The 25,676-nt window shown below is 45.9% G+C and overlaps 1 protein-coding gene across 1 annotated transcript in view; it reads left to right on the top strand.

Moving 5' to 3' along the window:
* Window positions 1-25,462, top strand: part of LOC121276032 (tissue factor pathway inhibitor 2-like) — a 42,587-nt gene extending 17,125 nt beyond the window's left edge. Inside the window, exon 6 of the mRNA XM_041183977.1 lies at window positions 25,007-25,462. Coding sequence (XP_041039911.1) covers window positions 25,007-25,107 — 101 coding nt within the window. The 3' untranslated portion in view covers window positions 25,108-25,462. The remainder of the gene's footprint in view (window positions 1-25,006) is intronic.
* The last annotated feature ends 214 nt before the right edge of the window (window positions 25,463-25,676 follow it).

Genomic DNA, 25,676 nt, shown 5'->3' with positions numbered 1-25,676 from the left:
GGATGCTACAGAAACTTTTTTTTAACAGTAATCTGTTCCAAAAATTAGACTTTGAGAGCATTTGGTCAATGATAAGAGAGACCTAAACTTACCATAATCTGAAACAAGTGAGTTAAGAGGAGGTAGCTGCAGACAATCCACTCAAGCTTGCTAAACAGGCTTCTTACAAGACAGTGGTCCCAATGAAAGTGGTTTCATAGCAGAGAGGATTGAAATTGTGTGTGTGCAAAACCCAGGACTCATGTCAGAGGGTTGTGATTTGTGATCACAGTTGAATTTAAGCAATGAATTTGTATTTTTGGATTTACCATCTTCGAGCTGTACAGCGGGCATGAGCTGTAATCTCAACTGTATTTAAAGGAACCATGCACAAATGGAAATTGGAGATGCTTGGGATGGATGGTGCTTGTAGACCAATGGCAGCACCCAGATTCAATATTGTATCACTGGACTGACTGCAGTCAAGAGCCAGAGAGACTGAAAGAACCCTGTGGCATTCTGCAAGATGTTCTTGGAGGGAGCTGAGGCTGTGAGCAGAAGTAGCAGTTTTTCTTGCCCTGGTCTTGGATGCAGTGCAGGAAGCAGTTTAAAACCCAAACTAGGTGAGGAAAAGTGAGGATATTTGCTGATTTTTCTATATTCCCTCCTTTCACTGTCTCGCCAAGTGTTGGTCATCACCACATTGCTTGTACCCACTTGATTTCAGCAACACCAAGGGCAGAATTTTTAGGTTGGCGTGTGGGCATGCTCCCAACCTGATCGGACACAAAATCGCGTGAGATGATGTCAAGCGAGCGTCCCATCATCTCGCTCGTAAAATATTTTGGTCAGTGGGCACGTGTGGGTGTCAGAGCTGTGCCCACCATCAATTAACAGGTCAGTTATAGCCATTAGAAAGGCAAATAATAGTGATTTTCCGTTGCCCCTGGAATTTTACACTCATCACATGGGCAAAACTGGCAAGCGGGCAGTTGGCAATTTGCAAAACCTCATCCAAGGGCAGGATAAAAAGGGTCGGCAGCATTGCCAGTGTGAGTAGTGAGGAGTTTTGGAGAGAGTTTGCAGCTGGTTGCTTCTTGTTACCTGGCAGCTTCATCTCAGTTCAGGGCTTCATTGTTAGCATCTCCAGGCTTCATTTCAGGTCTCATTGGTGCCTCCAAGGCCCCTGGAGGATTCAGACTGTGTGAACCCTTCCAAGTATCAGACAGTCTTCTGTTATCCTGGTAATGGGGATTGTGGTCTCCGCAGGTGGCACCTCCTCCTCTGAGGAAGAGAGGGGCAGAGGGGAGAGGAGGCCTGGTGTCCCAATTCAGCTTCCAGGGGAGGGACCTGTGGGAGGAGGGACGCAGGCAGAAGGGGTGCAGGGCCAGCAGGTAGTCCAAGGTAGAAGGGGCTGCAGGAGATGCCACAATCCTGCTGCCAAGGTTTACAGCAGTAATGCAGCTACCTTAATATGTCTGAGGTGCAATGCCGAAGGAAGTTCCGCCTCTCCAGGGAGGCTGTGACATCCATTTGCCTTATGATTGGGCCTGAGATCACCTCCGACTGTGCGGGTGGACACCCCTTGCTAGTAGCAATTAAGGTCACAGTGGCCCTCAACTTATATGAATCCAGACCTTTCCAGGGGTCAGTAGGGGTTCTTTATGGAGTGACCCATTCAGCTGTCCACAGTTGCGTCAAGCTGGTGACAGAAGCTCTGTTCAGACAGGTAATGACATTTATTCATTTCCACATGGATGTGGCCAGCCAGGCTGAAAGAGCCAGAGGCTTCATGGCCATTGCTGGATTCCCCTGCATTCAGGGTGCAATCGACAGCACACATGTGGCCATCAAGGCGTCAGTGGGCCATCAACAGGAAGGAATTCCACTCCATAAACATGCAGATAGTGTGACCACAGGATGCAGATTCTGCACGTCTGTGCAAGGTACCCTGGCAGCTCCCACGATGCTTATATCCTGAGATGCTCCCAGGTGCCGAGGCTCTTCTGTGCTCCAGCCCGACTGGATGGATGGCTGCTGGGTGACAAGGACCATCCGTTGAAAAGGTGGCTTATGACGCCTCTCCGGCACCCAAGAACAGAGGCAGAGCATCATAATAATAGGAGTCTCTACCTCCGCCTGCATCTCAAGCGAGTGCAAAGATGTGCTTCTGATGCCTGGACTGTTCAGGGGGTGCACTACAATACCCACAGCGTAGTTGTCACAGATCATGGTTGCACGCTGTGCTCTCCACAATCCGGCACTTGCATCGGGGGACCCACTGGAGGAAGAGGACCTTGATGCAGCTCCACAGGTCACAGAGGATGAATTCAGTAGTGAGTCTGAAGTGGAGCACGGTGAGGAAAATGCTGAGGGTATGCAGCCAGACCTCGGTAACCTCCAGGGAGGCAGTGACATCTTGATCCAACGTTCCTTCAGCTAGGCTGCCAAAGAACCGCTCCCATCTCATCCCAGGGCTGCCGCCTCCATCATGAGAGTCTGAAATTACCCTTTCATTTGAACCCAAAGTCCACTCAGTGCCTGTGCAATAAGATTTATAGCCAGGCACATCCAGTGCTACATGCTTGCGTACCCTGCACCAAAAATAAAAGGCAAAGTGCACTCAGGCTATCAGAACAAAAAAAATTATCTCAAATTGACAATCCAAGCAAATTAACAGAACCTGCTCTGGTCTTCAACCCAAGACCAGTAAACATAAACAAAGCATTGTACAACAGAAGATCACCCGTGACCTGTTCCTCTTCTGCTTATGGTGCTTTAAACTTTCGTTTGCGGGTACTACATCTAGGTGGTCCCCCCTCACTGGCAGCAGCATTGGAGGCAGCCTGCTCACTCTGCTGTCCTGTTGGCCTTGATGACCTTGGTGGTCTACCTCTGGAGAGGTAGAGCCTGTGCTGGTCCTGCCTGGGAGGGAGTGGCCAGTGCCATGGCTGGCATCTCCCTAGTCGTCGCAGCCTCATCAGATGTTACAGTCACTGTCAGAGGGGTGGAGAAGCTGCTGCCATAATCCAGAGTGCCCTGAGAGGAGCTTGCAAAGACAACAAGCAGCTCATGCACCAGCGTGAGGTCGCTCTGGACCTCCATGCTCACCACTGATGGACGGGCTCCAAGCTGGGATACTGGGTGCCTCGACCATCTCCAACATTGACATTGACCACCGGAGGTCAGTGCCTGTATGAGGCCTTGCAGGTCTGATTCCCAGGAAACCCTGATTCTGTTCCTGGAGCCACCTCACCATAAGAGTTGCCACTCTCAATGGAGGAGGCATTGCACTTGGCTATGATGGTCAATGCAGTACTGATGCTCAGCATGGAATCCTCCATAACTGGGACCATGACACACATACCCTCATGGATCTCTGCCAGATCCTCCCATACATCCCACTGGACATCCAGCATCTGCCGCCTAATGGACGACTCCAGAGGCTCATTATCAGCCTTTGACTGAGCATCGTCCTGGTCTCCAGCAGTCCTCTGACTGCCTGTGCCCTGGGCAGTCTCCACCTCCACCTACACTTCAAGCGAGTGTGAAGTGCCCTCACTGCTATGCCATCAACATTCTAGCCACCAATCTAACAGCCACCGAGATGTTAGTATCTGTGTTGGTACCTGGTTCAGAGAGTGAGTGTGACACAGGTGCGTGTGAAGTCTGGTGTCCTCTGGCGTCAGGGGTGGCTCTTCAACGTCCGGCAATTGGATACGTGGTGACAAATCTAAGGGAGAGCAACAATGTCATTAGTTAAAGTCATCACACTGTTAATGTGCATGCCAGGTATGAGATAATGGAGATCTGCATCATGGTGTCATCATCTTTCAATGATCAATGGGGACTTCAGTTTTGAAGCCCCCATCAATGATGAGACGACACAAGAATGTTTGCACCATCCAAAACTCTCACCTCTCTGCACTGCACTCTTACCTTCGTCTGACACCCCAGCCTCTCTGCAGCCGGTTGGTTGAGGTGCTTGGCGCCTCTCCAGCTCCAGGGCATCCTGCTCGTACCTCGTTAGGATTAGGAGGATTTGGGGGACTTTGTCTGTCCGCGACCTCTCAATGTTGTTATAGGTCGTCTTCTCTTGGGAGGACAGAAGAGCATGGATTAGTCCACTCTCTACCTGCAGCACCATTGCTGTCTGGCCAACCACGCCTGAGGAACACTTTGCAGAGCATAAAGGTGTTGTGGCCCTCAAGCCACAAGGCACTCAGACCAAGCAGCCAGGGCTCACCTCCTTGGCTAGCTCTGGCATCACTGACAGTTGGCACTCAGACTCTGAGCTCCGCAGGGTACAGCAGGCCCTTAACACTTCAACACACTGATCCATGCCAACACAGTACTCAACTTTGCTGAGTGCAGCAGGTCGTTAAACTTCATATGGCACTGGACAACATCATGGCTGCTGACCAGCGCTACCATCTCCTCCTAATCTCTTTTGGTAAGGTGCTGTGCGCTCCTTCTCCCACCCCTGGGGACAAGGGTGTCTCTTCTGGCAGCCACCTCCTCCAGGAGGACCGTGAGGCACTCATCTGAAAACCGGGGGAGCCGACCTACCCTCCCGTCTGGCGTCTGCAGCCGCACTTGATGACATAGCTTCATGGTCACAACATTGAAGATGTGTTCATCGCTGGCAGCATTCCAGGGGCTGCCTGTGCCATTTATAAACTGGACGCCGGTTCGCCGTTGGACCCAGCAGCAGACAGGCCACTGCCCTGCCCTTCCCGAACATTGGGAAGTCGAATTTCACGTTGGGTGGGCCTTAATTAGCCTGGCAGCGTGAAATCACGGTTGGCAGTCCATTTCCTGGCCACTCCCGGGCCCGCTAATCGCACCCGCATGCCAACCTAAAATTTCAGGCTCTCAATTTGACTTTCTATCCAATTTATCACTTCCCTATTCATCTATCCACCATTGTAACTCAATCCTAATCCTCATTGTTGCAAAAATGTAACTTCATGTGTCATAGGAATGTAATTAATAATTTGGAGTTTGAAATTTAAATGTAAGATAAATGAAATCCTTTGGTAAGAAGCTGATATCAGTGAATGATGGCTTGCGGGTCGAACACAATGTAGCTTCATTTGGACACTGATTCAGTGATCAGTGTATCCAGCATTTCCTATAGCAGGAGTCCAGATGGAGGGCTGGGTGTCACAGTTGCTGATTCGTTCAGTAATTTGGGTAGGTTGGATATGAGCCTTCCCCTGGCATGTTCAGTTGATCCATCTATAACAGCGACAGCATGATTAATATCCCTATCTGCTTTGTTTCTTCTAACATCTGATTAACTTTTGGCTCATAAAGGTTTTAACTGATTAGTATGAATCCACTTGTAGCACTTCTTCTTTCCGATCATAGGTATTTCTAATTGATTAACCAGTGTTGACAACTAACAACAAATGGCCTTCCGAGATTGGTTGGAACTTTTTAACTACATTTGGTTGTCAGCTGAACTCAAAGTAACACACTTCGGAGTCGATTCAGTGCCTAAGTCAGGTTGGTTTGTACTGCAGAAGATTCAATGGAATCTCAAGTACTAATATCATTGAATTTTGAGGTCTAACCTTAATGGCATAATTCATCATTCAGATGCATGCTCAGGTGTGCCAAGGGATAGCCAGCTTCGGATTTAGAGTTGGTGGGGCCCTGTGCGCAGCTTTTAAAAAATATCTCATACAGAATTTGCAGGCATTAATAAGCATTTCAAAACAAATAAGGATTAGAAATTGAAACGAATTAAGCCGATATTTAATACTGAACATGAAATGGAAGACGGAAATTGTTCCATTTCTGTTGAACAGAAAGTTATCTGTTTTCTAAGATACACAGCTCTTTGTATTCTTGGTATTCAACAGTGTTAAAGAGAAAGCCATTTCACTTTCAATAGCAAATATGCACATGTTTTGTTACTCAGCTGAGCTACCTCAGCCAAATCCAATTATTTGCCTGGCGAGTATTGTGAATACACTAGCTTCTATTGTTTGTAAAGAATACAAAAGTACATGACACTGCCATAAAGCAGCAACATACCTAAGGTGTTTAAATATTAAGAATTCACGCTCTCACAGTTTTATGATTCCACCTGAACCTTCGATGTGCTACTCTGTGCCTTGCAATACCCCTACTCCGCCCCTCCCCTCAGCTTTGCATCACCCTGGACGGAATGTATTCAAAAACTACATCAAAAAAATGTAACTACTTGAGGCACAAAGATATGCAAAGCCATGATACAAAGAATTGCTAAAAAGTGTCAATTGAATGCGAGCTCCTGAGCGCTGCATTTTAATGTGAATGAATGAACAACTTATGCTGTACATTTCTCCCAATCTACTCAGGAAAGGAGAAACACCTATTGTGAGGGTTAGGAATTCCTTTCTGTTGAACAGTTTCCAAAGGATGTACCATTATGCTTAAAAAATCACAGAATCACAGAATTTTAATGTCACAGGAGGAGGCCATTCGGCCCATCATATCTGCACTGGCTCTCCAAATGAGCATCGTGACCTAGTGCCATTGCCCTGCCTTTTCCCTGTACCCCTGCACGTTGTTTCAATTCAAATAATCATCTAATGCCCTCTTGAATGCCTCGATTGAACCTGCCTCTCCCACACGACCACATTCCCAGGCAGTGCATTCCAGATTCGAGCCACTCATTGTGTGAAAAACATTTTTCTTGCGTCACGTTTGCTTCTTTTGCAAATCACTTTTGATCTGTGCCCTCTCATTCTTGATCCTTTACGAACAGGAATAGCTTCTCCCCATCTACTCGGTGGTGTGGTACTGTATCAAATGCCTTGTGAAAGTCCATGTGAACCATATCAACAGCATTAGCCTCATTGACCTTTCCTGTTCCCTCTTCAATAAATTCCAAGTTAGTTAAACATGATTTCCCCTTTAGAAATCCATGCTGGCTCTTCCTTATCAATCCATATTTTCCCATGTGATTACTAATTCCACCCCGAAAATGCTTATTTCATACAAAACTGTATCTAGAAGTGTAGGGGGTGGTGGTGTGTGTCAGTTTCACCTCTGACTTCTGAGCGTTCCGAATTGGTCCCACTCCCTGGGTTCTAGACCTTGGACTTATTTGGGGGTTGTGACAAAGTGCAGCAGACAACTGGTTTTGGTGCAAGAAAAACTGACTTTATTGAAGTCACAAATGAACTTATTACTTTAGGATTACACTGATATTATACAGACTTACAAAGTACACTTAGTTAAGAATGGGGAACACATGGCATAACGAGGGAAAAATCACGCTACTAATCCCCTTACCCTTGTCCCACCCCCAAAACCTTACTAAATTGAATGAGGGATCATGCTCACCAACCCAGGGTTCCTTGACAGTTTGAAATTCAGCCAGGTAAGCCAGTTGCAGTTTTGGGTCCTTCAGTTGAGTGGAGGGCGCGGTTGTGGGTGGTCGATCTTCATGGAGGGCTGCGCTTGCGGCCTGTTGTCCTTGGTTGAGCCTGCCACCCCTTGATGTTGCCTGCGGGCCTGAGAACCTCCAGAATTTCTTGCTTAAACTCTGTTTCAACCCTTCCAACTGCTCACTGCCTGCTCACTGGTTTCCCTCTTTCCTTTGTTGCTGACTGTCTTTCGAATTTCTTATCCGAATCCAAATCAAGGTTCGTTCTTTGTTTGACTTTGGTGGGATTCCTTAGGTGATTGTAGTCTTGTTATTTTTGATATTTGTCATTGTCTTCCTGCCTTGTAACTAGTTTTGAACTGAAAGCCATTGTATGTGTGGGTTCGCATAATTTGAATTGATTGTGCCTTCCTGCCTTAGTAGTTAGTAATGATTATTTATGCAAGAGTTTGATGGGCTTCAGTTTCATGTGAGGTGAAGTCTTTCTCTGGGTTGATTGTATTAAAGTGAAGAACGCGTATTCTGCCTCCTCTTGTTGTCTGGTTTCAGGCAAAACAATTCACACTGTACTCAATAAGCCTGGGCATGTGCAGGCCCAGGCCTTCATGTGCCCAGCCTCCTGTCTGCAGGGTTCTACATTTAACACGGCAGCTTAAAAGTCCAAAAGTCATATGAAAAATGTGGGAATTTTGAGAACCCTTCAGTCCCCACTGTGATACTTAAACCTTGCTTCAAGTATCAGACTGGAAAAAAATTTCCCGACCCTCCATAGTCAATCTTACCCTGTAATTACCTATCTAAAATCTCTTGACACATACATTCCCCATTCTTTAAAACGTGGTGTATCTAAGCATGCATAGGCAAAATGCAGTTATTTACATACATCCAAACATTTAGGGGGTCCAACACCCCACTTGGTGCACATGCATCTTTATTAAAAGAAAACAACACGTAAAAGCCTTCCTTAAAAATAACCGAACACAAAAAAACCCAACAACCTTTATTCAGGAACACACAACAAAAAAATCTATGAAAGGTTCAAACAGGTGTATCTCTCTCCACCTTAGCAAAATGCTTCCATAATGCTTCATCCTTTCGTTTTGGAACTCTAGGATTTTGCCTTTTCCCTTGCACTGAGAGCACAACAGGTACAACACTATTCCCACCTGGCAAACCACGAGGATGTGGGAAGCCATTCTGACCCATGAAGGGATCTCTATGTTTTCAAAAATGTCCCACCAGGGTGGGACTGTGATACCTTTTATTATCTCCCTCTATCTCATGTGTTTTATGTTCCAAAGTATAGAAATACTTTTGTGATAACTCTACAGCTTTTATTAGTTTCGTAAGATGTTCTGGTAGAAGGGGAATTTTGTAACTGAAATGTGTGACAGAGCTCTGCAGTTGGTAATGTTTTCCATAACAGTGAGGTGAACAGTGGAGGGTTCAGGAATGGGGACAATCCATTCCTGGGCCACTTGAACTTCTGCCTCGGATTTGAAACAAAAACTGCTGTCAATAACCGGACACCGGATGTGCCGTCTAAGCTGGGGCGCACTTGTGGTGACACAATATGTCCCACCCCCTTCATATGTTACCTGTGGGGGAACATGGCCTTGTGCCATTTCCTCCATGGTATAGTTTATAGGCCATGCACCAGCAGTTTTAAACCTGCACTGTGATCTGGAATTGGCGTTCAATTGCTGGGGACACAGTACTACGTGTGCACCCCCGGCTCCGGCACTCAGAGAGGTCTGTACCTGTCACCATGTGCTCCCACTTTATGACGTAAGGTGGGACCACTGCGAAACAGACGTGTGCACCCCCTTGAATGACTCCAATGTTCTCCACCCTATATACCGGTGCAGGTCAGGCTGTCCCACCCATGACCGGCATCCTTACTACTATATCCATGATGGTGTGGTTGGAGCGCCCACAATCTACTGGGACAGGGTAGGCTTCAGAGACTAGGCGGAACTGACACGGGTTTAGTGAATTCTCAAATGGGTGGAGGGCTGCGAGGTGCTTGTTGCTGATCCAGGAGGGGACTAAACCTTGCTTTAAATCCTCCAGGTTGCTGCGGCCCTCGCCCAGCAACCATGCCCCATACAGCATACACACCTCATTCTGTGCAGCCTGGTCTGATGCATTCCTATCCTCTTGAGTAAGTGCATTCAATGTTTTGGTGTGCCTTTCCAACTCAGCAATAATCTCCTTTAAATGGATCGTCATAGCCTGGTCCTCGTGTAGCTCTGAGCCTATCACTGTGTTCTCCTCTGTTAAGATTTTTCGTAACTGTTTTTAAACCATTTATTTGTGTCTGCAATTCTATGTCATCCAGGCTGTTTATCACAGAGGATCCTGTATTAGATGCTGTGAAAACATCATTCCACGTTCCCCTTCTTTGTCTCCCCACATTGCTAAAGTACTCAGTGTGGGGAGTGTACAGTTCTGTTTTGACTATATTGGCAAAATCAAACTCGTAGAATTTCCTGAACATTTCTCTTAACAGGGCCTGGTGTAGCTGTTCTGTCTCCTTGGGGCACCACTCAGGTAAGTGTACCTCCTGTGAGGTTTAGAATCACGGAAGCTACCATGTGGTGTACCCCCTGGTATAGCACCTTTTCGGTTGGCACTAGTACCAGCCCATTCCCTGGTCCCTTGCTGGTGGCAGGGCACTTCTCCATATGTGTCCTTACCGTCGGGGACATGGGCAGGGGCTTTTGGCGTGTGCCACGAGTTCAGTGGCCTTAACTGAGGCTGGAGAGTTTGGGGTTATGCAAGTGTGTAGGTGGGAATCACATTCCACCCCCTTCCCCTTGTCCAGCCATGCTGTGGAAAAGATAATGGATACGCCCGTGGGGCAGATCTTCTGTGATTCCCACATGCAGACATAGATTCCCTGTTCCAATTTCCACCACTTGTCTCAGCACACGCTCACCCCCCCATGGTTCCCGGTAATGGTCCAATGGGTGTCGTTCCTCAGTTACTCCTAGTCAGCTGTACCGTCCTCCATGTCTCTGCTCAGCTTCCTGAGCCACCACCACCTTCCCAGGGGAATCTGTCCTCTGCAGGTCAGGCACACGTGTTTCCCCTCAGTGACCCCGACCCGTGTGGCCACAACCTGTATGCTGGAGTGGGGGAGGGAGGCCTCCCTGTAGGTGAACCCGGTCTGACTGGAGTATTGGGTGGAGTTAGATCCCACCCCTGGCCATCTTCCCACATGGGAATAGGTAGTGAACTCCTCCGCATTACCTTTGCTGCCTCTCGCAGTCACAACCAGTGCTCTCTCCCCTGAGCACCCAAAAATGTGGGAGTCCTCCAGGTCACCTCACCTCCCAGCAGCCATTCCTATCAGGGCAAGTCGGAGTATGCCCCCCATCCTATGGAAATCCTTTCTGTAGGGAGACATAAGAGCATATAGCCGGGTCCTGAACGGATTCGCTGGCTTGGGTAAAGCATAGTCAAGTCTTGAGACCTCGACCCAATACAAACACTCTTAAACAATAATAATTAAACTACCAACCACCTTATTTAAAATTTAACTAAAACATCCAAACTTAGCTTCATTTATTTAATTTTGAGATTGTTATGTACATCCACCGCCCATCCCCGGGCGGCCAGGTTAATCCCTACTCGGGCTACAGCACACTACTCCCTTCAGTGTGGCGGCTGTCTGGGGACCTCTGTCCTCAGATCGATCCTTGACTTGAGGGGCTGCCCTTTTAAACTGGGGAGCCAGTAACCATGGTTTCTTTGGCCATGGCGTTCGTGGGGGCCTTCTAGTGACTCTGGCCGGTGGGGGTTTTCTGGCTAGTGGGTCTTCAACACGAGCCACTGTCCCCTCTTGTGCGGTCTGTGGAATCTCCACTGCCGCTGGCTGGGGGTTTCTATCCTCAGGCTGTACCTCTTCTAAACCTGTGTCAGGGGCAGGTAACTCTCTGCCCTCAGGTCCCACCTCGTCTGAGTCCCAGATGAATGGGGGAGTGTCCCAGACGGTAGGTGGGATGGCCCTTCCCTTAAAACAAGCCACTGCACTTGCTTGTGCAGTCTGTGAGTTTGCTTCTGCTGCAGGCTGAGGATTTTTATCCTCAGACCTTGCCCCAACTGGCTGTTTCCTTCTCTCGGACGTAAACAACTTACATTGGTTCCCAATCCTACCCGTGACTGCTGCTTTTGGACAGGACCCATATGGGTCCCAAGAAATGCCTGTGCGGGCACCTTCCTTCAGTAGCACATTGGCCTGCTGGTTGCCCTCACTCCGGAGTTCCACAGAGGAATGGGCTTTCACCTTATGAATGAAAACCTCCCCTTCCTCCCCCACTGCTGCTGGCTGTAGTCAGGGTTGTGGGTTAGATGGGGCTGATGGGGGTCAGTGTGCCGGTGGTGGCTGCTACCTTCCCTGGGCCAGTCAATAGGGTTCTCATGGCGTCCAAAAATGACTCGATGATGGATTCCGGTCTCTGCCTTTTGGGCTGGAGTTGAGGAATTCTTTCCCATGTCATCTTTCTAAGGATTCTTACACTCCTTCCTCCAGTGTCCATTCTTCCCACACCCATAACAGTTGAGCTTTGTGCTGGAAGGGTTATTCCCTTCCTGTTGCCACTCCTTCCTACCCTGGCCGGGTTTCATTTCATGCACTTTCCCTTTAGGTGGGTGTGCATTGGCTCCTTTACCATTACGGTGAGCTATGGTCAATTGTCTGATCACTGTGAGTTCGGTAGGCAGGGGGTTCTTTGGGTCAAACCACATTCCTGCCGCGGCCCTGACCTGTGACAAGCTGTTTGCCACCAGGCAACGGAGCTAGTGGGCCCGCTGATCCTAGTCCAGGTTAGCTCAGTTAGGCATCCCACTGCATGCGCTCCTATATATCAGCCACAACCTGTCTGCAAAAGCCTGTGGGGGTTCTCCTATGAGCTGCACTGTTTTTCTCACTCAGGAGAAAGGACTTCCCTCATTCATCCCCATGGCCTCAAGAACTTCCTCCTTGAGCTCCCCATAATCACACTGTCCCATCTTACATTAGTCAGAGAGGGACTGGAGGAGCTTACTCTCCAGAGAGAATAGCAGCATTTTGGCCTGTTCAGCATCATTGCACTCGTTGATGCTTACTGCTTGTTCCACTTCCTTGAAGTGGACCGAGGGCTCCCCATTTGCCGCGAGTTTAGTTAAATGGCCTACCATGGCCCTAAGCTGTTGGGTGCCGTGGGGAACTACAGACTGGTTTTGGAGGGGTCCCTCATCCCCGTTATCAGCGGGCGGGCCGAACCTTTACTGTCGGGCCGGGCACATCGGCCCCAGTCCCACCCTCTCTTGCTGGGGGCTTTCCTCCTCAGCTTCTGCCCCTAATTCCATCCCCGGCCCCCCTGCAAGATTTCGTTAAAGCTTGGTGCTTCGGGTAGTGGTCATGGGCCCTCCTGCTCCTCAACTGAGTAGTCCCTTGGCACGACCTGTGGTGTCTGAAGTGTCCTCCCCAGGTTCCCTGTGAAGTCGGCCTGGGCTGCATTAGGGCTTATGAGGCACACCATGCCTTTTGTTGTCCTTAGAGCAAGGTTCAGACTCTCTATCTGCTTCTGGCAGGGGCCATGGTCTGCATCCTTAAACCCCTGTGCACTCACTATCTTATAGGCTGCCTGTAAGCCTTTTATTTTCTCCTCCTGCTCTCTTACTTGTCTTGCTCGGCGGGCTTTCTTTTCCCACAACCCCAGCTCGTTGTTCTTGGCCTCGGTGACCTGACACTGTAAATATTCCTGCTGGGTCTTATGCTCCCCCACTAACTGCACCCTTTCCTGGTTCAGAGCCTGCAATGCTCTCAGTAAATTCTCCCCTGCTAGGGCCTTTGTTTGGACTTCCAGGGCTGACTCCCGAATCTCAGCTGCCTGTGCTTCAACAAGTCTGTCCAAAAGCTGGATCTGTCTCTTGAAGCACATCAGCTAAACTGCCTGTTCTATGGAGTTTTTATGATTCTTCCCTTCTGTCCACTTAGCTGCAACATCTACTGGGTGCCAAGCCTTTAACAGAGTAGTGACCCATTTTTTTCCCATATTCACCTTACTGAACACATTTGAAATCTTCTCTTCCATTACATTTCTCTCTTCCAAATCAGTGTCCACTGCATCGCATCCCTTTTGCCAAGGTTCTGCCACAGTCGCCATTATGTAAGGGGTGGTGTGTGTGTGTGTCAGTTTCACCTCTGACTTCTGAGTGGTTCGAATCACTCCCACTCCCTGGGTTCTAGACCTTGGACTTATTTGGGGGTTGTGACAAAGTGTAGCAGACAACTGGTTTTAGTGCAAGAAAAACTGAGTTTATTGAAGTCACATATGAACTTATAACATTAGGATTACACTGAGATTATACAGACTTACAAAGTACACTTAGTTAAGAATGGAAAACACATGGCATAATGAGGGAAAATCACGCTACTAATCCCCTTACCCTTGTCCCACCCCCAAAACCTTACTAAATTGAACAAGGAGAGGTCAGGGATTATGCTCACCAACCAGGGTTCCTTGACAGATCGAAATCCAGCCAGGTAAGCCGGTTGCAGTTTTGAGGTACGCTCTTTGTGTCCTCTGGGGCCTGTGTCCCCACGTGGTCCTGGTCTGTGGAATCTGCGAAGGTTCTTCAGTTGAGTGGAGGAGTGGAAGTTGTGGGTGGTCGATCTTGGTGGAGGGCTGCGGTTGCGGCCTTGTTGTCTTCGGTTGAGCCTGCCACCCCGTGCCCCTCACCGTGATGTTGCCTGCGGGCTGAAAACCTCCAGATCTTCTTGCTTAATCTCTGTTTCAACCGCTCCCAACTGCTCACTGCCTTCTTGCTGGTTTCCCTCTCTCACCCTTCTGCTAGCTGGTTTCTCTCTCTCTCTCATCTTCGTAACTGACTGCCCAGTTATACAAAAACAAAAAACTGCGGATGCTGAAAATCCAAAACAAAAACAAAATTACCTGGAAAAACTCAGCAAGTCTGGCAGCAACGGCGGAGAAGAAAAGAGTTGAAAGTTCGAGTCCTCATGACCCTTCAACAGTACTGAGTGAATCTAAGGAGAGGGATGAAATATAAGCTGGTTTAAGGTGGGGGGGGGTGGTGTTGGGTGGGGGGAGAGAAGTTTGTGGGGGGTTGGTGGTTGTAGGGACAAGCAAGCAGTGATAGGAGCAGATCATCAAAAGATGTCACAGACAAAAGAACAAAAGCACATAGAGGCATTGAAGGTGGTGATATTATCTAAACGAATGTGCTAATTAAGAATGGATGGTAGGGCACTCAAGGTACAGCTCTAGTGGGGGTGGAGAGAGGAGGGGAAGCATTCTCCGGGACATAAAACGTTTCTCGGACTGCTGTTCCCGTCACATTCTGAGATCCACACTCAGTGCCATGCATACCCCTTCACTTCCTCTCTCCTCACCGTCCAAGGGCCCAAACGCTCCTTTCAAGTGAAGCAGCATTTCACTTGCATTTCCCCCAACTTAGTCTACTGCATTCGTTACTCCCAATGCGGTCTCCTGTACATTGGAGAGACCAAACATAACCTGGCGACCGCTTTGCAGAACACCTGCGGTTTGTCCGCAAGAATGACCCAAACCTCCCTGTCACTTGCCATTTTAACACTCCACCCTGCTCACTTACCCACATGTCTGTCCTTGGCTTGCTGCATTGTTCCAGTGAAGCCCAACGCAAACTGGAAGAACAGCACCTCATCTTCCGACTAGGCACTTTACAGCCTTCTGGACTGAATATTGAATTCAACAACTTTAGATCTTGAGCTCCCTCCTCCATCCCCACCCCCTTTGTTTCATCCCCCTTCCTTTTTTTCCAATACTTTATATAGATTTTTCTTTTCCCACCTATTTCCATTATTTTTAAATCTTTTATGCCCTGCTAGTCTTTCCACCCCACCCCCACTAGAGCTGTACCTTGAGTGCCCTACCATCCATTCTTAATTAGCACATTTGTTTAGATAATATCACCACCTTCAATGCCTCTGTGTTCTTTTGTCTGTGACATCTTTTGATTATCTGCCCCTATCACTGCTTGCTTGTCCTTACAACCACACCACCCCCCACCCCCCACCCCCCCACCAACACCTTAAACCAGCTTATATTTCACCCCTCTCCTTAGATTCACTCAGTTCTGTTGAAAGGTCATGAGGACTCGAAACGTCAACTCTTCTCCGCTGATGCTGCCAGACCTGAGTTTTTCCAAGTAATTCTGTTTTTGCCCAGTTATACTGTCTTTCGAATTTCTTATCCGAATCCTAATCAAGGTTAGTTCTTTGTTTGACTTTGGTGGGCTTCCTTGGGTGATGGTAATCTCGTTTTTAATCGGCTTGCATGATTTTTATCATTGTCTTCCTGCCTAGTAACTAGTTTTTGAACTGAAAGCCATTGTATGTGTGGAGTCTTGATGGGTTCACATAACTGAATTGATTGTGCCTTCCTGCCTTAGTAGTTAGTAGCGATTATTTATGCAAGATTTTGATGGGCTTCAGTTTCACGTGAGGTGAAGTCTTTCTCTGGGTTGATTGTATTAAAGTGAAGAATGCGTGTTCTGTCTCCTCTTGTTGTCTGGTTTCAGGCAAAATAATCCACACTATACTCAATAAGCCCAGGCATGTGCAGCCTCAGGCCTTCATGTGCCCAGCCTCCTGTCTGCAGGGTTTTACACTCAACTCAGCAGTTTAAAAGTCCAAAAGCCATATTATACTTGATGATATGAAAAATGTGGGAATTTTGAGAACCCTTGAGAAGAACCTCCATAATAAGCTTTGTGAAAATTACGATATCATCGCTAAATATGTTGGTCGGTTAACATTTCGCCCTCACGAAGCCAATCCATGTTCAAATTATGTTTCCCTTTCAGAACGTACTGAGTCCGTTCACATAAGTGCATGGCACTTTCAGTAAAGTAATTCAAACTTGGCTTTAGGTTGAACTTGTCACTTTCATAGAATGATGGGCAATTCACCATCATTGCACAAGTGCATACTCCCCAACTGTGGAGCTGCCCAGGTACACCGTGCCCCAACTGTGGAGCTGCCCAGGTACACCGTGCCCCAACTGTGGAGCTGCCCAGGTACACCGTGCCCCAACTGTGGAGCTGCCCAGGTACACCGTGCCCCAACTGTGGAGCTGCCCAGGTACACCGTGCCCCAACTGTGGAGCTGCCCAGGTACACCGTGCCCCAACTGTGGAGCTGCCCAGGTACACCGTGCCCCAACTGTGGAGCTGCCCAGGTACACCGTGCCCCAACTGTGGAGCTGCCCAGGTACACCGTGCCCCAACTGTGGAGCTGCCCAGGTACACCGTGCCCCAACTGTGGAGCTGCCCAGGTACACCGTGCCCCAACTGTGGAGCTGCCCAGGTACACCGTGCCCCAACTGTGGAGCTGCCCAGGTACACCGTGCCCCAACTGTGGAGCTGCCCAGGTACACCGTGCCCCAACTGTGGAGCTGCCCAGGTACACCGTGCCCCAACTGTGGAGCTGCCCAGGTACACCGTGCCCCAACTGTGGAGCTGCCCAGGTACACCGTGCCCCAACTGTGGAGCTGCCCAGGTACACCGTGCCCCAACTGTGGAGCTGCCCAGGTACACCGTGCCCCAACTGTGGAGCTGCCCAGGTACACCGTGCCCCAACTGTGGAGCTGCCCAGGTACACAGTGCCCCAACTGTGGAGCTGCCCAGGTACACAGTGCCCCAACTGTGGAGCTGCCCAGGTACACAGTGCCCCAACTGTGGAGCTGCCCAGGTACACAGTGCCCCAACTGTGGAGCTGCCCAGGTACACAGTGCCCCAACTGTGGAGCTGCCCAGGTACACCGTGCCCCAACTGTGGAGCTGCCCAGGTACACCGTGCCCCAACTGTGGAGCTGCCCAGGTACACCGTGCCCCAACTGTGGAGCTGCCCAGGTACACCGTGCCCCAACTGCGGTGCTGCCCATGTACATCGTGCCCCAACTGCGGTGCTGCCCATGTACATCATGCCCCAACTGTGGAACTCTGGCCAGAATTTTACTGCTCTGTCACAGCGGGGACTGGGCGTAAAATGTGACGAGTCATTCTAAACTCCACTGACTTCAGCTGGACCGTAAAATCCCGCTGTCCTAAAATTCCACCCAGAGGGTTTATTTGGACGTTGCGAGCATTGAACACGCTCAATGGCTATTATAGAAATTAATATTTTAAATGCAGGTAAGTACAATAAATTACATTTTTGCTACTAGGTGGTAGAAGATACATAAAACACTTTATTTCTACATATCTTCCCCAAATCTCAAGTTATCAGCACGTCATATTCAGCCTTCACTCAAGTCGCTCCTACTGATGTCCAACACACCCACATCTAATATTGTTCTTCCTGAAATTATGTGCAGAACTACGACATAAGCCAAGCCCCAGTGCAGCCAAATAAATAAAACCATTTGTTTAACATTCGTAATATATTTCATAAATCGCTACTGTTGCAGTCTAGTGACCTGGAATATCATCTCTCAGTGATGTTTGTTTTCCCCTCGCTCATTCTGATTAAGATATCAAAGTTTAACAGCAAAAAATGCAACAGAGCGATGTCATCATAAGGTGAAATGAGATTTTCCAGAATGATATTATTAATCAGTAACTATTTATACTTCCCCAATCATTATATACTACATTGCGTATATGTATGTACATCTGGTTCGCAGACTGAACCGCTTGGTAACAGAAGTTCAAGTCCTTTGTTAGATACGCACATATATTAAACACGGAAAAAAACATTAGTAAGCTCCTGTAAAAAAAGTTGCAACATGTATTTGCTGGAAATGAAAGTTATCACAAGGTCAGATTGTAACATTTAACTTCTCCCCAAAATCAACGAATTATATGCTGCATGTAAGAATAAAAAAGGTTCTTGATTCACCGAAGCTCTGAAAGCAGCAGAGCTGACCCCGAAAAGCAAACCAACAAAACACTGCAGGGGGAACATATCAATTAACCTGATAATACCATTAAACCTGAAGCAATAGCATTCCGTTTGAGTGTCATATCCGTGCTCAATGCTCCGCAATTTAAACTGCACTTTCCTATGTGAAAAGTAATTTCTGCACAATCTCGGCAAATCAAACTGTACTGCTCACCTCACCACCACCAGGCAACACATGTGTACAACACATGATGGTCCATTCAGCAGCTTGTTAGAACAGCATAGATTTGGGTTTAACTGCGCCTGCATTACACAGGGAAAATAAGTGTCTTTCTACACAGTAGGAACAAATTCGAGTGGCTGCTCGATACCCGCCACTGATAACACCAATTATAAGGGAGGAACATTCTGAGTATTAATAATAACGATTTGCAGTTACTTAGTGCCTTTAACAGGCAAACGTCCCAAGGTGCTTCACAGAGTTGTTAGAAAAAGTTGAATTCGACCTTCAAGAAGGATGATGAGCTGAATTTTCATAAGGGCATTAAAGGAGGAAAAAGTGGTGGTGAGATTTGGGTAGGGATTTCCAGAACAAGAGGCCTAGATGGCTAAGCTATGGTTGCCAATAATGGGGGAACACAATACTAAGGAATGGAGAGAATCAGAGCCCTGCAACAGTTTTGCTCCACTTCACTCAAGGTGTTTGGCCATATAAGCTATAACCTGACAATTTTTGTTGCATTTTTAGTATAAAATGATACAACCTGTCTCAACATAGGCTTCCTTAATGGATTCATGACTTGCTAAGCAAGGATTCTTTTTTTGACTCTCTTCGGGCATCAATCTGTTCACTACTCTAGATCCAAGATGCAGCTTTCTTTATGACCAAAGAGCAAAAATACTGCAGGTGCTGGAAATCTGAAACAAAAATAGAAATAGTTGGATATACTCAGCAGGTGAGGCAGCGCCTGTAGAGAGAGCACAAGTCAGTCAATAATTCAGACACGTAATCCTTCCTCAGAACCCAAAACATCAGCTAACTTGTGTCCTCGTAACAGAAACAGAAAGTGCTGGAAAAATTCAGGAGGTCTAATAGCATCTGTGGAGAGACAAAAAACAGAATTAACATTTCGAGTCTCTATGACTCTTCTTCAGAGCTAAATCTTTAACTCTGAAGAAGAGTCATATGGACTCGAAATATTAAGTCTTTTTTTTCTCTCCACAGATGCTGGTGGACCTTCTGAGTTTTTCTAGCATTTTCTGTTTTTGTTTCAGACTTCCAGCCCCGCAGTGTTTTGCTTTTCTCTTAACAGATGCTGTCTGACCTGTCTCCAGCATTTACATTTTCTTATTTTAGAAGCTTATTGAAGAATTACGTAGTTCTAGCTGTTATGATCTTGGTAGAGACCAGTAACTTGTTTTTTTAGAATCCCAAAATCGTAAGTATTTACTAATAGAATGAAGCCACAAGGTTCATGGTTTAAATCAAAAGAATTTTACTACAGAAAAATCAAAGAACGTGAATACTAATAACTACACTCCCTTAAATAGTTAGTTACACAAAATGTATTAAAACTGCAATGAACACATTGCTTATATTTTAAACCAAACTTCCTGACTTAACTTTCCTCTACACCTGTTTGACTTACACTCCCAAAACTCAATTCAGATAATTATGCAAAATTGGAAGATTAACCACTTGATGCGTTTCAAAGATTCCTATGAAGGGCTGAGATTTCTTGGGCCTCCCATTAACTTCTGGCAAGTTGTCCCTTCAAATCTCCTCCAATCATGCCGTAGTTTTAGACTGTCCAATAAACACAGGCATCACTGGAGTATTAAGCATAGCCCCCTCAGGTCAGAACTCTCCAGCTTCTATTATTCTTTCACTTTAGAGTCTTACAACAAAAACTCTCTCTCTCTTCCTCTCTTTCTCTCCTCACCCTTCGCCGCCCACTCTCTCTCTCTCTCCCTCTCTGTCTTTTCTCAATGTGCCTATGATTGGATTTTCAACTGACTGTTAGGAGTCCATCACTTCACCAGAGTTTTAAACTCTTTAAACCAGCAGACAAAATTTCAACTAAATTCTGCTAGAAAGAGTTGTTCCCTCTTCTGCAGCCAGATTGCGTAAAACTCCAAAATCTGAGAGAAACAGAACCATATACACAATCTACTTACCCCAAAATTAACTTATTTTGACCCCTTTTTCTATAGTTTATCTCCCAGGCAACTTGGTTTCATGATTAATTACTGGAAAGCAGCTGCTTTTACAAGAAATTTGGAGAAACCTAGTTATTAAAGGGACCAAGACCACAACATAAAACACAGAGCAGGATTTTGCCCCCGTCAGGCGGGTGTTGTGGGTGGGCCCAGGAGTCACTGCGAAACAGTCTGCTGCCTGCGGTCAGGCTCCCACTGTGATTTCACACTGGCTGGCACTGAGAGCCTCAGCACTGGGGGCAGGAGGAGCGCTGACAATTGCACATTCGTGGTGTTGGGCTCTCTAGAAGCTCCCTAAAGGCACAGAACTGCCTCAGGGAGCTGAAGCTTTTTAAAATGAAAAGTGAAGAATCAGCAAATAATATAATAATAATAAATAATATAGACATGTCTCCATATGTAGAGGGACATGTTGAAAATTAGTTTAAAAAAATTTTATTGGTTTTTTATTCACTGTTGGAAACCTCATCCTGCCCATGGACGCGGTTTCACAAAAAATGCAAAGGCCGCCTGGCCTACTCGCCTGCCCGCCAACCATAAGGTTGGACAGGCAGTGAAAAATTCAACTTAATTACCAGCTTAAGGGCCTTAATAGGCCTCTTAATTGTCAGCGGGTGCGCTGCCGACTCTTGTGCGCGCCTGCCGACTAAAATATCATACGAGTGCATGATGACATTAGGTTACCTGCCCAACGTCATCACGCACTATTTCATGCTTGGGCCTGTCAGGCATGCGCCTGCACGCCGAGCTGAATATCCTGGCCATAGGGTTACCCCAACCTCCAAATAAGCACATGGGCCATTACACTCCTTTAAGAAGTGCAAGAAGTAATTGCCAAAACCCAATTATTTTATGTTGGTTGGAACATCCTAAATTCAGCATAACTTGAACATGGTTATGCTGTGGCAGAAATCCACCCTGTGTACATCATTCATGTACAATGCCACTCTTCTTTCATCATCCCCAATTTTCACAACACACCTCAGTTGACCCAACTTTTGTTTTGATTTTGCAAACTGATCAGGTCGGGTCTGGCTACCTATCATTATGTCAACAACTTAAGTCAAGTAGGAAATAATTGATTGCCGTGTCTCTTGTGATAAACTAAGTAGACTTGCATGGCAATCTTTTATTCAGTACTGCCAACTAAAACCCGTTGTGAATATCTAGTTTGTGGTTCGAATGTTTTGGAATTTTACAAATGGCTAGGGAATTGAAGATTTAACTTAGAAAAACAGGGGAATCTGATTGAGAACCTGATAAGCAACACTGAAGTAAATGCAATTTAAACAAGCTTGGAAGCTAATTTATGAATCTTACAAGGTCAGAATTGACAGTGAAAAAACCTTGAGCAATAGATCCATTTCTGGGCCTTTTGGTAGAGCTGGCGTGTCTAAAATTATCTCCATAAAATGAAGATAGATACCAGAAATTCTGGGAAAGAGGGTCATAAAACTCCATTAGAGGTAGAAATTATTCATTTGAGTTACAGAATCAAAGAATTATGCTGAAGGTAAAATAATTTGTTTGCACTTCTGTTTGAATCATCCCAAAGCATGCCACATCATCATGGAAATGGGATGTGGGATTAGACATTTATTTTATTTAATTCATCTGTATGTGTTTGCTGACAGAAGTAAATAGTTCAATTTTGGTTTTGTGAGGGAAACGCAGCTGTAGGATTTGCTCTAGCATGCAGCTAATAGACGAAATCTACTGTGGTCCCCACAGAGCTTCATGGCAGTCAGTAGATTAGTGTGGAAAGCTGTGGCAAGGCAGTTGGATATCTGCCAGCAACCCGAACAAGGAGCTGAGGCATCCACAATCATGAAGTCAGTAAAGGAGACGGTTGAGGGTCACATAGCCAACAGCTAATGGAAGGACACCCATAGAATCTTACCTCAGAGGAATAACTGGAATACTATGGAGAATCAATGTAAATTCCAGAGGCCTGTGGCATACCTTTTGGGTTGGCCCCAGGAAAAGTAAATAAACCTTCAAGATTTAGTAAGGTGAGGAAACTTTTGGGGGAAGCAAAAAGTAGAATTGAGTGAATAGAATATGTCTTTATAAGCTATAATGTTAAGTTAGTGGTGTTTGCTTTGTTTAATTTCTCTTTATACAAACCATAAAGTTGTTTTTTTGTTAAAAATCGTGAAACCTTGTTGCCTATATCTGTCAATTAATTGATGGGAGTTCTTTAAACGCTGAAGGCCCCTAAACAGGATCATAACAAGTCACTTTGCCTGATTATCCATCTGCCAGTCAAACACCTATTTAAACAAATCCCAGAAAATGTTTGCATTTGAATTGAATAGCTTGGACCATTCTTTGAATACCTAATGAAATAAAATAACTGAAATCTGTAACATATGAACATATGAATTAGGAACAGGAGTAGGCCACTCAGCCCCTTGAGCCTGCTCCACCATTCAATAAAATCATGGCTGATCTGATTGTAACCTCAATTCCACATTCCCACCTACCCCCGATAACCTTGCACCCCCTTGCTTATCAAAAATCTATCTAATTCTTCCTTAAAAATATTCAAAGACTCTGCTTCTGCCACTTTTTCGAGGAAGAGAGTTCCAAAGACTGTCGACCGTCTGGGAGAAAAAAATCTCTTCACCTCTGTCTTAAATGAGTGACCCCTTATTTTTGAACAGTGACCCCCCCTAGTTCTGGGCTCTCCAACAAGAGGAAACATCCTCTCCACATCCAACCTGTCAAGACCCCTCAGGCCTTATATGTTTCAATCAAGTCTCCTCTTACTCTTCTAAACTCCAGTAATTACAAGCCTAGTCAGTCCAACTTTTCCTCATAGGACAAATTGCCCATTCCGGGTATTAGTTTAGTAAATCTTCATTAAATAAGGAGAACAAACTGTACACAGTACTTCATATGTGGTCTTGCCAAAGCCCTGTATAACTGAAGCATAACCTCCCCACTTTTGTATTCAATTCTTGTCACAATAAATGTAACATTCCATTAGCTTTCCTAATTACTTGCTGTACCTGCATATTAGCCTTTTGTGATTCATGTACTAGGATACCTAGATCCCTTGCATCTCAGAGCTCTGCAATCTCTCAAAATTTAGATAATTTGCTTCTTTTCTATTCTTCTTGCCAAAAAACATAGAAGAAAAGCATAGAAAACAGGAGCAAGAGTAGTTCATTCGACCCTACGAGCCATTCTGCAATTCAGTATGATCATGGCTCCTCCATCTCAGCACCATACTCCCGCTCTCTCCACATACCCCTTGATGCCTTTAGAATCTAGAAGTCTATCTATTTCCTTCTTAAATATATTCAGTGACTTGTCCTCCATAGTCTTCTGTGGTAGAGAATTCTACAGATTCACCACTCTCTGAATGAAGAAATGTCTCCTCATCTCAGTCCTAAGTGGACCACCCTGTACCCTGAGACTGTGACCCCCTTGATCCCCCAGCCAGAGAAACATTGGCCAGAATTTTACATTCAGTGTGTTGGTGCGCACCCGACACACCTGAGTGTGATATAACGTGCTAAGACGTTGGGCGTGCATTCCAACGTTATCGTGCACTCTCACGATATTACGTTCAGTGGGTGTGCACTGGAGTCAGCTGCGTGCCCGCCAATAATTGAAAAGCCTATCAAGGCCATTAACAAGGTAATTAATTTGAAATTTATGCTGCCCGTCCAATCTAACAGTTGGCGGGCAGGCGAAAAGGCCAAGCAGCCTTTACATTTTTTAGGAAACTTCATCCACAAGCGGGATGAAGTTTCCTAAAGCTTTTACACACTTAATAAAAACTTTATTTTTAAATTAAAAACATGTCCCAACTCATGTGACACAGTCACATGAGATGGGACATATTTTATTAAATTTTTGTCTTTATTAATCTTTATAAAAAGCGCTTCAACCTCCCTGAGGCAGTTCCGTGCTTCAGGGAGATTGAAGCGCTCTTTCTCGCACATGCACAAACTGTGCGCTAGGCCTGGCTCTCCCTCTTCCCCCTGCCTGCACAGGTAGTGCTCGGTGCTGTAGCTCACGATCCACGCAGGGTGGGCCTTAATTGGCCTGCCCGCATGAAGTAGCGGAGCAGAGCCGATTGTGGGTTGCAGCCGGCTTCCCGATCGCTCCAACAGGGCCTGCCCGATGAGGGAAAAATTCTGGCCATCATCCCTGAATCCAGTCAGTCCAAATGGACAATTTCACATTTTCCCACCTTATAATCCATTTGCCAGATCTTTGCCCACTCGCTTAAAGTATCTATATCCCTTTCTAGCCTCCTTATGTCCTCTTCACAACGTATTTCCCTACCTATTTATATATATGTACTTCCATGCTTGCTAGGACATGTTTTCTTTGTGAGCGAAGCATTTATTTAAAGAAACAACCTTCCTTATATATCAAAACAGAGTTGTAAAAAAGTCAGTTCTGTGTTAAACAAAATACACTTAATTTGTGTCAAGGGATTGTTGGATATAATAGCTGTATCGGACATCAAAATATGTTCATTTTCCTTGACATTTTGTTTCATTTTTGGCAGCTGACAGAAAAACAGTGAAAATCAAGAATGTTCCTGCACCTAAGAAAATTAAACTAAATCGAAGAAAGCAGTTTTTAACAAATCCGAAGAGGAAGAATTAAATGCTTAACTTTCTTAACAAAAAGCTCCAGGTCTAGAGTTCTTACAGTTTTTTAAAACCTTGATGAAAAATCTAGACTGAAGTCAACTTTTGCTCCATATATTTTAAACATGACAAGAGGTGATACAATTGACATCAAATCCTCCCAAAGTATTCTTAGTGTAGAGATCTCTTCAGATTACGCTTCTGTTACATTTATTTGGGTGTCACTAATTTTGTTTAAGAAAATAACGTAAAAAGGAAAGGAAATTAAAGGAATGATTTGATGCACCAACTGAACATTTTTCATTTCATGCTTTTTTATATAATTCTAATAGAAGCTGTTAGATGGCTGATGCCATACATTTAGAGGGAGGAATTTAAGATGTGGATCATATTAGTTAATATCTTGCTGCAAGATGTGTGCACCTTTTTCTCCTTAATTAATCAGTTAATTGGAAAAGATATTATTGTAGTCCATTTCTTGTCTTCTCTTTGGTGACTCATTTAAATTCATGTAAACATAAGACTTCTGATTTATTTATTCCTCTCATATTATCTCTTCAATTCAGAAACACCAGCAATTTAACT

The sequence above is a fragment of the Carcharodon carcharias genome, chromosome 3, assembly GCF_017639515.1.
Source record: "Carcharodon carcharias isolate sCarCar2 chromosome 3, sCarCar2.pri, whole genome shotgun sequence".
Classification (NCBI taxonomy): Eukaryota; Metazoa; Chordata; class Chondrichthyes; order Lamniformes; family Lamnidae; genus Carcharodon; species Carcharodon carcharias.
The sequence above is the reverse complement of the archived record's forward strand: the minus strand, read 5'-3'. Positions and strand labels throughout refer to the sequence as shown.